The 11,067-nt window shown below is 39.0% G+C and overlaps 1 protein-coding gene across 1 annotated transcript; it reads left to right on the top strand.

The window, feature by feature from the left end:
- Window positions 1-5,817: 5,817 nt before the first annotated feature.
- T265_11366 (hypothetical protein) lies at window positions 5,818-10,801 on the top strand (the record flags this gene model as incomplete). The annotated part of the gene is made up of 4 exons (XM_009178001.1): window positions 5,818-7,063; window positions 7,843-8,026; window positions 9,719-9,861; window positions 10,577-10,801. The coding sequence occupies one exon, from the start codon at window positions 6,858-6,860 to the stop codon at window positions 7,017-7,019; it is 162 nt and encodes a 53-aa protein (XP_009176265.1).
- Between the last annotated feature and the right edge of the window lie 266 nt (window positions 10,802-11,067).

The raw sequence follows: 11,067 nt of genomic DNA, 5'->3' as shown, positions 1-11,067 counted from the left end.
AAGCTGTAGCCCTTCTCTATGATGAATGTTTATAAGTGAATCTTGTCACGGGAGTTGAATTTAATATCAAACTTCAGCATGCCCGTCACTCTAGTAAATCTTACAAACAAGGCGATCTGCTCCCTTGATTCCTTTCCTACAATTAACAATTAACTGCTGGTACTAATCAAGTGCTAATATTTGGCTTGCAATCGGTTCAATAACGGTATGCAGGATTCCATTTTTTGCACGAGGAAACATCAGCTTCTCATCCTCTCTTGGGAAGCGTGAAACGGCCAGCTTCTTTTGAAATTAAAATATTCTTCATTTTGAGTTCAGATTCTCTCGGGTTTGCGACAGTCCAGTGGTCCAGTGTTCAGTGTCTCCATAGTTCAGGCTGATCAACAGCGGTCGGCATAGCGACCAATCGTAAACCTCCGGTTAAAGAAAGTAAGCTCTTTTATTTCTCCGATTGCACAGCCACCAGTTGTAGGTGTTCTGCAACTTTTTTAACCAGTTATTGGAGGAGATTTTTCAGACACAATGCAGAACCAACTTGAATCGTTTTACATCGCAGAACGTGCATTAATTTCAATATGGCTAAGTGCTAAATATGATCAGCTCAAAGTCAATTATCCAAGTTCGCTTTGTACTATTAGCATGGTTTTGCGAAGTGTTTGACGGAGAAAAACACTAGTCCGCATCAAAATTGCTTGGAGATATCGATCAAACATGGGATTGCATTGCACATTGCGATCTGGATAGTGTAAAACTAGACTGATAGAAGATTTGTATTTTCCCGTAAACTAGTATGAATGGGTTTACTTCAAATAATTTGGTCAAATACATCACAAATACGAGTAAGAGAAGGATCAGTATAGAACCTTGTGTATCCCTTGAAGCAAAGGGATTTCATCAAAAATGAATGTTCTATATCTGTTGAAGGGCCTCCCATACGAATCACGAGAAAATGTTGAACAGATGTTAAACAGCCGTTCGTGCACTACTTGCAGAATTTTTGGCAAGAGTTACCGATCACACGCAAAATATCAACGACGTCTCAGGAATGTAGTCATTAGTGAGGAAAGGGGTGGCAACTTTGAGTGACAGAATTACAGGAAAACGTACATAACTGACAAAATCTGTTGATACAAAGTTAACCCGCAAAATGAGCAAGAGATAAGTCAGGTAATAATAAGAAGTTATCCTGATAAATTCAAACTTTTGAATTCAACATACTTTCTGTCCGTTCCCGAGATTTGTGCAGAAGTTAAGTCGACTGGGATGTTGTCACAGCAGAATAACGAGTTAAGTATAATTCATTTGTTTGTATACTATTTTCCTGTGGGGAAACATTCCACCGCTACTATCGCACTTGGACATAAAGACGTTGAGCTTACTAAGGTGAGTATTCCAAAGTGGAATTTTAACCGCAAGTAAACGAACTAAAACGATGGTGTCACTTTCGGGTACGTGCATGATATTTAACGAATCGAATAAATGAAAAGATAAATTTAGATGAAAACGAGAATTTGCACAAAAATTCGGAGTTTTGCTGTCACCAGTGAAATAAAATAAAGTAGATATGAAACCGGTTAGAACATTTCAGCAGCGCCGTTAATGAATTCGAAAGAGAAAAACACAAGGTCTACTTTCACAAGTGGTCGACCGCTTTTACTGATTTTTGGACCCTTATCACGATATTCCAGTACACTGATTTATTCAGTCAAAAGGCACGAACTACCGACAAGTTGTTGACGGGGTTTTGGCATTCACTTTGGGGCAGAGGAATGATTCTGATTTGGTCCTGAAAATGAATGGATTCAAATGAGATTTTCTGCCACTGTTCAATTTGTTTTGAAAAGGCTCAGGGGCTACAAATGCTGGTTTTGTGTTTCCTTTATTAGTCTTCATCGATGACAGCCCGTGAAGTTTGCCCAACGCTAATGGACAGAGACTACAACAAAAAATAAATCGAAATGTTCCTACTTCATTTCTAGATGAATATCAAGATAACAGGTAGCCGTTAGCAAGGAGCTAAGCATTCTGCAGCTCCATCTCAAATGTTTCGGCTTTTTAATATTCTAACCACCACATTCAAATCAAACATAATAAATCAATCGACCAACCAACCAATCAGTCAGTCAAACTGACTAATGCTTTCACTTGGGCAGATGTAGTCTCAAAATTTCCAGAGCTTCTGCAATTCTGGCCGTGCGCTGAAAACTTCGCGCAGGTAAATATTAGTGTAATAAAGCATTTGGTATTGCTACTGCAAGTATATTTATGTACTTTTTATGGGGATTTCACCTTGTACACTTTCAGTTTACGTTGATAGGCTGGCTAGAAACATTCGGCAGTGGTACACTTGTTGCAAATTTCAACAGTTTACAAAAAATAACGAAACTGTGAACTTGCAACCGTCCGATCACTGACTGCACACACAGATATCTGAAAGCAACCAACTAGACAGCAGGTTGGTCATTCGCCAAGTAAACCTGACATACCATCATGACTATTTCGATCACTCTGCATTCTTTTGAGCACTTTATTTAGGTCCCGTGATTAATACACGGTTGGTAGTATAGTAATTATGGTGTTGGTTAATCGCAGTCCTGCTTAACTCCGGGCGGACAAAGTTTCAAGTTTTCGCAAACCTCCGAGTTTTTTTTCAGTGAGAAACTACTTAAGATACGCAACAACTTCGAAAATGCCGTGCACGCGCTTTTCGGCTACCAAGAATAGAATCGCCCTACGGAGGATGCGGCACCGGAACGATGGATCGACCCAACTCAGGAAAGCAGAAGTCAATCCTTGATATATAGGTCAGCTAGATCTGCCTTCTGTGCCCCAGAGTTACAGAATGCTCGTTGATTTTGCACTGTCGGAATAACCGTTTCTTCTGAGTATTCTGGGTAAATAGCGCGATGAATATATTTCTGTGATGGTTTTGCCGTTCGTCTCCCATTCCAGTTTTGCTATCCCCATCTTCGGTTGTTCCATTCAACCACCAAATGTCAACGATGTCTTTTTGTTTTTGTCAAACTCAAGCGGTTTCGCGACTGAACTAGTCGTACCTCATGTCATTTTATTCCGTTTTCCGTTTATGACAGTCCGTGAGTACTTATCACGTGCTAATCTAATCCCATTGATTTAGGTGACAGGTTGGGAAAAACATTATTATTTGGCTATTATGGTGTCACCCATTAAATTGCATCAACTATAGGTGCTTTCTGGTGGTTCATTAGAAAGATTACAATGGCATTTACTGCAAGCCATTCTGCGTGAAATACGATGTAGACGAAGACCGTGGACGAATGCAGATGAACTCTTCGGGAAAACATATGTATATATATCTTCGGTTGAACATACTATAGACATACGCTCAGTATCTTCGAGTTAGCAAGGCGACGTTCTGAGAAAATAAAGACTGGTATCCCAAATTTACCGGAGAGGAATGGAAATCGCTGTCAACGAAACTGCTGTTTTGATATTTTTGATAACTTTAGAATGTCTGTCATTTGGTGCTGCTAACTTAGGCATACCAACCGTCGATCTCAACCCATTCAAATTGGCGTAAGGGCAATGCACATGGTATGCCGTAAAAAGCTGCTGGGTTACTGTATTCTTGCAACAGTAGCAAAATTCTAGAACAAAGCACCTATTCTCCAATAAGCATGAAATGGTTTTATGTGAGCGGGAGAATTAGTGTCCTGTTTGAAACCGGAATGCTCACCCCATGATCGAAATTTTGCTGTTGAACACCCTAAATCAATATTTCAATAAACCCAGATTTTGTGTTCATCCCTATCTACAATTAAACAACTTTCTGTAAGATTTAATTTATCAAGAACAAATGAAGCGTGGTGTTCATTGTGGATGTACACGTGGGGTAAGCCGACAGCCACCATTCTGGGCAATGAGTTGCATAACACACACCTTTGTGTTGGTTCGTATACTTGGCAAGCAATCGTAGAAGCATTATGAGAATTTATTGAGAATAAACGATGCCACTGAGAGGCAACATATGTAATGGAAAAGCGCGTACTATGAATATGAAAGAAGGTAATTCCAGTCAAAAGCTACCACATTCACTTTGAGCAAAAATGTCCTGTACGGCCACATTGGCATTTCCTCCGCGACAGTTGTACTGACAAAAGTCTGTTTTAGCATTCTATGTTACACGAGTCCAATCGAAATATATATAAAACATCTGCAACTGAAATTAGAAGTGGCGTTCCCTCTGGATTCGGCTAAAAATAGCCTTATCGTCCGGTTGTTTAATCAGTATTGTATGAGGGACTTCGTTTTTGCATCCCCCGACCGCTACAACTCTCATCCAGATTGAATCCTTATTTCATTGTATTCCTGAGAATAAAACCTTTTGCTACTAGCATACATAATATGTTGATAAACTTGTCTGTCTGGACAATACTAAACTAAATTGGCTTAGAATTGTACAACGGCAGAAAAGTCGCAACACCGACGTGCGATTTTGCTCGCACAACTGACACCTTTGAGACAGCTGAACAAATTTATACTCACACGGCTTCTTTACTGCAGTTTCTCGGGGTATTGAAGCGAATAAATGCTTTTGACAAGCATACCCTTTTATGTATCAATTTGTCTTTTGCGGGGTACCCAATTGGAGCCCAGGTGAATCTGTTGCTCAGCTTGTTCTGAAGTAGCCGCAGAAGGCCTTCTCATTTTTTGGTTGACATAGTAGCACATAGTACTATATAGTACTATAGAACTATAGTAATATAGTACTATAGTACTATATATTACAATATAGTACACTACTAATGAGGTCGCTAAAATCTCCGCAGGGGCACAAGACATATTTCGCCCTTCGAGTGATGCAGTATATGATATTCAGTCAACCTAGATATACACACTTCCAAAGTGATGTTTTCTCAGAAAAATACAATGGTCAATTTATTAGAAGCATAACTGTGTGTTTTTTAGTGTTGAATTCTAATTGACCGTTTTTTAACGAAAGCCTGATGGATGAATGAATAATGCCAGCTGAATATAATCTCATATGATATTCAGTCAACCTAGATATACACACTTCCAAAGTGATGTTTTCTCAGAAAAATACAATGGTCAATTTATTAGAAGCATAACTGTGTGTTTTTTAGTGTTGAATTCTAATTGACCGTTTTTCAACGAAAGCCTGATAGATGAATGAATAATGCCAGCTGAAATATAATCTCCAGGCGCTATCCTCCACAACACGTAACCCTAAAATTTCGATATCTTAGGGGAGAGGTTTAGGCGACTAATCGTTTTGGTCGGTAAGTTTGTAATAAAAAAACAGTAACATCTAATTCGGGTGGTCTTGAGCAACTGTCTAGATTCAGTTACACTTGTCTCGAGACGGCATAATTCCCAAGCCAGGTGGATACACCATTCAAACATTTGTTTTTTATTAGATTCATTCAGTTCCTCACAGGTGAAAACAGGCGCCTGTTCGCTGCACAGTTATAGGTTTTACCGGAAACGGATTAATTTGCACGAATAATAAGGCTCCAACTTGCAGTTATATCACTGTAAGCCAAAGTGGTGTTAGTGATTACAAAGCAAACAAGTTAACATAACTATTTTCACCATGAATCACTGTGTGACGCAACTCTGGAAAAAAGCTGCGCTTGGGTAATCAAATGTTCAAAACATTTGCTCAGTCGCCTAACCTGGTTGCGTGGTATTAGTGGCGAGACTGAAGACAGTCTCTCAAAACCGACATTCCGGGTTGGTAATCCTTTCTCTAGTCAATCATGTGATTACCTAGAAATTGGTATATAAGGAGAGCTGAAACAACTCCATAATCAGAGGAAGCAATGTAGTTTTTGAAGATGATCTTTAAACTGCTTTTCTGCATTGCGATTGGGTTACACGGTGGTTTGGGTGAGTTTTTTCTCAGATGACACTACACAAGATTTTCAACAGTCATCAAATTATATTGCTAGCGTTTTCGTTTTTGGACCAGAATCTGCCTTACACTATGATTCTTAATGAGTTCCTTGAACTAGTTCCAGTCCCAGACGTGTGATAATTTTCTTTTACTGTGGTGGATCATGTATCATGCAGCGGCGCGTATGTGGACGCTGAAAAATCCGTCTTAGACAAAGGGACATCACTTAGTAAAGCATACCTAATTGAAAATCGGAGGAAAACGCTGCGCCCTGCCAAAAGGAGAGCAAGATGGTTTCTTGCAAAAATACATTTACTTAATAGAATTTGAAAGGAAGACATCGTTGACAACATGTACCAAACTGATTACCACGATTTATTGTCGTTTTTGAATTGTTGAATTTAAAGTATCGATTTTCACCTAGTCATCTCGATTAGTGACCTAACTTGGGGAATACTGACACATGTTACCTAATACACGCTTGAAATGTGTGCCCAACCGATCTTAAACCTTTTGAATATATTCTTACAAATTGTTTTTGCAGCTGGTCCGGTCAAAGGTAAGTTGTCGTATACACATTACTGAACACTAACTTATAAGATCAGGTGATCATTTTTTCTAGAATCGTTAGCGTAAATTAAACGATAGCTTTCTGAGACTAAAGGTGAATGTCATCTAGCCCAACTCATTGATAAACTTTTTAGTTATATTGATTACATCAAACCAGTGGGTAAATTTGCTTGATGAACAACTCTCAAAAAGCGTACAAGATGGAATTTGCACGATTCTTCAGAGTAGAAAAAACGGGAGTAACGTTTTTCAAAGTTATCGAAAATATTTTGTTGATAGACAATACTAAGACCGCAGGGATGCCGTAAGATATCGCCACACACTATCTTGCTTCACAGAGGCAAGCATTGGTTTTAGGCCTGATGGGCACTACATCATTTTTGAGATGTGAATGCAGCTTAGATTTGCCATTTTGAAATTTTCGCAACCAGTAACCCTTTGTACATTTCAGAACCAAAATGCGGCAGCGAACTGCCTGACAACGAAGGTTCTTTTCAGTCGCCTGGTTATCCGATTATTTATCCCGATAACCTCAACTGCACATGGACAATAAAAAGACCCCAAAAGGCCAGCGTACTGAAATTTCGCGACTTCGAAGTAAGCCCAATATTCAGATTATAAATCAGGACTGCTCATTCCCCGGTAAATATACGTTCATTTCGAATAATATCCACGCTTAATGGGCGACCGCGCCACCCTTAGACACATGTCTCATTTTGGCTAGGCTTCTGTTTGCCAGAAGAAGTTTTAGCATACGGTGTTCTGCTAAAAACATTACCTACATCGTTTATTACCACTCGAGAATTTCTAAAAAATAAACATGCAAAGTGATATCCGGTTGCCAATTATTTTAGCATCAACACATCAATATGTTGGTGCAAGTAATGTGGTCCACGCGTGACTTTAGCCTAGTGGATTCAACAGTTGATCGAGAAAACTACAAGCCACACGTTAAATAAGACCAAAAGTTGAACCTTGCGTAACTCATACTGGATGGCTGATACATGTCCAACCAGTGATGGATTATCAATCAGAGTGCGAGCATTTTTCATCCACATCGCTTTTGAAAGTAGATCATATGTTAGTAAAATCCACTCATTTGCAATCAAATTTGGTTTTGCGAGAGACCCACTTGACACAGCTGAATCTCTCATTTGTGATCTTTTCAGGAAAGTGTTAATTTCTCATCAATTTATCATGCGCTGGTCTTTGTGTGAGGTATAAACATACGTTTTACGTTTTCAAAATTCGGCGGAAAATTATTAAAAGTTCTCAAAATCATGCCCCAACTATTAGCTGGCTACAAGCAGTGCAGTTGTGCTTTAAAATGTCTTCACCTCTTTGCCAAATTAAAACAGGTTGAAGCGCCTCTTTAGGGCGGACCATGTACATTTGATTACGTCCTTGTAATCGTTGGGTCCGGGGATTCGGCAGTGACTCATGATCCTCTGTGCGGTTACATACCACCCGCAGATATTACATTCGATGACGAGGTCACGATAAAGTTTATATCTGACAGGATTCGCGCTTACAAGGGATTTGTGGCAAGTTATTTCCCTGGTAAGTGAAACAGAATTCCTACATTGAAAAAAATTAAGGTAGCTTCAATTCTACCTGCATTACAATGGAATATAGTTGATTTTTGTGTATTTAGTTGTGTAGAATCTTAATCGATTTTAACCCTCGTTATAGGCTAGTGTGTCCTACCACCTACTTATCTAAAGAGCTGCCATTGTCTTATAACTTTCAACCTTAATAAAACCCCAAAATTTCAAACCTCTGAACAACTGGGTTACAGGTGGCACCATATACGGTTTTTATACCGCGATACGCCAGTATACAATCAAACAACATTAGACATGGATTAAAAGTAAGACCATGTATGAATATTTCGTGCAGGTCAATAAACTAATGCTGATGTGTTTTTCTGAATGGGTGTTCAAAAATAATATTTTTGGTTGGTTTAGAACCGTCTGTGTGACACTGCAAAGGAAATATTGCAGAGAAAGTTCTAGAATCACAGAATTTAGTGGGATATACAGGAGAAATAAATACTGCATTCCTCACAAAGCCATTTGAATCCAGGAAAAAGATCATAGGCCGATTCAGCCGGCGGAATGACTATTTAACGATCGCGCTGCAAAATGACATCTTCGCTCGTAACACATGATACCGTTTTTCCTTTCAGAGGGAGCAGCAGAAACTCCTTCGACGCCAACTCCTGTTAAGAAAAAAATAATCAGTAAATGCTGTAAGATGTGTAATCGAAAGTAGTGGATGTCCGTTTGAAAGTCGGATAACTCAATCTGAGTTAAAATGTCATAATTGCGTGCAGTAACATCGTTTTCAAGAGAAAACGTACTTTTTATTTATGTCTTGGTTTTTTATCATTTGTTCGTTAAGTCTGTGGTCAAAAGAGGATAGTGTTTTACATGTTTGATCAAGTATTTTCTAGATTTGACTATCAGCGATATGCTTTCTCTAATATCTCCACTTTTCAGAGACAACAACCACTAGAAAGGAGGAAAATATTACCCGCACACCCTGTAAGCTTTCGCTCACTCATTATTTGATTTATTTTCCTATGTTTTTTAGTTTGACGCCATGCAAGTGCTCATTGGAATGCTCAATATGTGGCAAATGTGGAGTCATCTTCATCTTCACTCCCGTTTTGAGCATGATATTTTTCCGTCAATGTTTTATCTGCCTAGCGACCTTGTGTTTTCCGTTGAAGATGTATTTAGTTTTATTTGCTACGTCATGTAATATTTCAAAAAAATGCGTAACTCGGTTCGATCTTCCCAAACATATGTTGTATTATCCATGAACTATGCAGCCGTGATGGTTAATTTGTTGACTAAAAATTGCGTCCAGTATAACGTGAATATCTGTTGGTACACAATAAGCACATCGGTAATGTATTCTTCAAAAGATCACAAGCAGTACTTCAAATTAAAAAAATGAAATCCAGAAATCCAGAAATTTTTCTATTACTGCTGGTATTCACCAAATTTGAACCAAAGGTTTTTTGAGATATCTAAATACGGCGAAACAATGATAAGACATTTTGTACTCTAGAATGGCTTATTTCTACTATAGTACATAATGTTGGGGCCGGACGTTTTTACATACGATGAGCAATACCTTGATATATTAACATTTAGAGCCTCGCTATGCAGGCTAACATGGGAATGCTCCGTGAATATTTCCATTCCTGAATCGTTTCTTTCTTTTTCGTTTATACTAAACAAGACCCATGCGTCCATGACCTACAAGTGGAAAGTGGAGAAATAAAATCACCTGAATACCCCCATGATTATCCCAACGACCTTGGCTGCTCATGGACCATCAAAAGGCCCTCAAAGCCTGGTGTCTTGACGTTTGAAGATTTTGATGTAAGTTGACTTTTCTAAGGTACATACTAAGTCACTCATACTGCCACGTCTTTTCCAGAAATAGAATCAAAACTAAGACAGCATAGAATGGCGCATACCAATAGCCAAGTTTGAGTTTTGTTATGAGTGCACACATGCACTAGTGTTAAAGACCCCAAACCTAAGCAAAACCAAATCATGTTTGACGGTTCGTTATGATCAGCTGTTAGGAAGATCCCACAGGCTCATTTGTGTACCGTTCTAGAAAAGAATATCTACAATGAATCAGCACTAGTTCTTAGAGCATGAACCTTTTACAACACACGCACCCTTAAGTGTTGACTTCGGTGTGCATATTATCAAGGCTAAACGAAAGTTGCGTACAGAAATTTGCTGCCTTGTACGTGGGCAAAACTACTTGGGCAGATCACAATAATCAATCCAAAAATCAATTGGCTTTAAGAGCAACTAAAGGGCGAGATATTCACAAAAAAATAAACAAAAACGTTGCACAACTACTCACTCGAAAACAAAAAAGATACTTGGTACCAACTGTTGCAATGAGGACATTCAACAAAAATAATGGACGAATATAACACTTCACTCAGCATACCGAGTAATTTTACAATGGAATTAAATATTGCACCCTCGACAGACATATCAGTTGCGAGTTTTCCGGATGGAATCTCAAAGATGTTTTCTGTCTAATAATTGTGAATGTTGCATTTTTTAACAGGTGGAAAGTGCAAACTGGGGAGAACGCTGTCAATTTGATTACCTATACGTTTTTGTCGGAACCGGCAGGAGCGTGACGTCCTATGGTCCTTACTGCGGTACAGAAAAACCTGAAAATATTGTATACAACGACACCGTTCAGGTTACCTCCACGACTGACGGCGATGGGACGCACAGAGGATTTAAACTAACCTTCGGCCCAAGTGAGTTGCACATAATAAACCGCACTTAATCTAACTATATAGTCTCGTAAGTTGAAATTTCAATAAACATCCAGATTTGTTATACAAAAATCAACCAGATCGCCCTACGTGTGTGATGAGCATCGTGGCTGCCTAATTGCACCAAACTGATCGTGATGTTATTAAAGAGGTGCATCCATGCTTCAATTCTACCGTTAATTGTTGTCGAAAGCAGCCAAACGTTTGCGGCGAGCCACTGATAAATTTTATCAGTTCCACCAGCATACTCCCACTTAGATTCCAAATGTGC

The sequence above is a fragment of the Opisthorchis viverrini genome (assembly GCF_000715545.1).
Source record: "Opisthorchis viverrini unplaced genomic scaffold opera_v5_486, whole genome shotgun sequence".
Classification (NCBI taxonomy): Eukaryota; Metazoa; Platyhelminthes; class Trematoda; order Opisthorchiida; family Opisthorchiidae; genus Opisthorchis; species Opisthorchis viverrini.
This window is presented reverse-complemented; position numbering and strand designations above follow the sequence as displayed.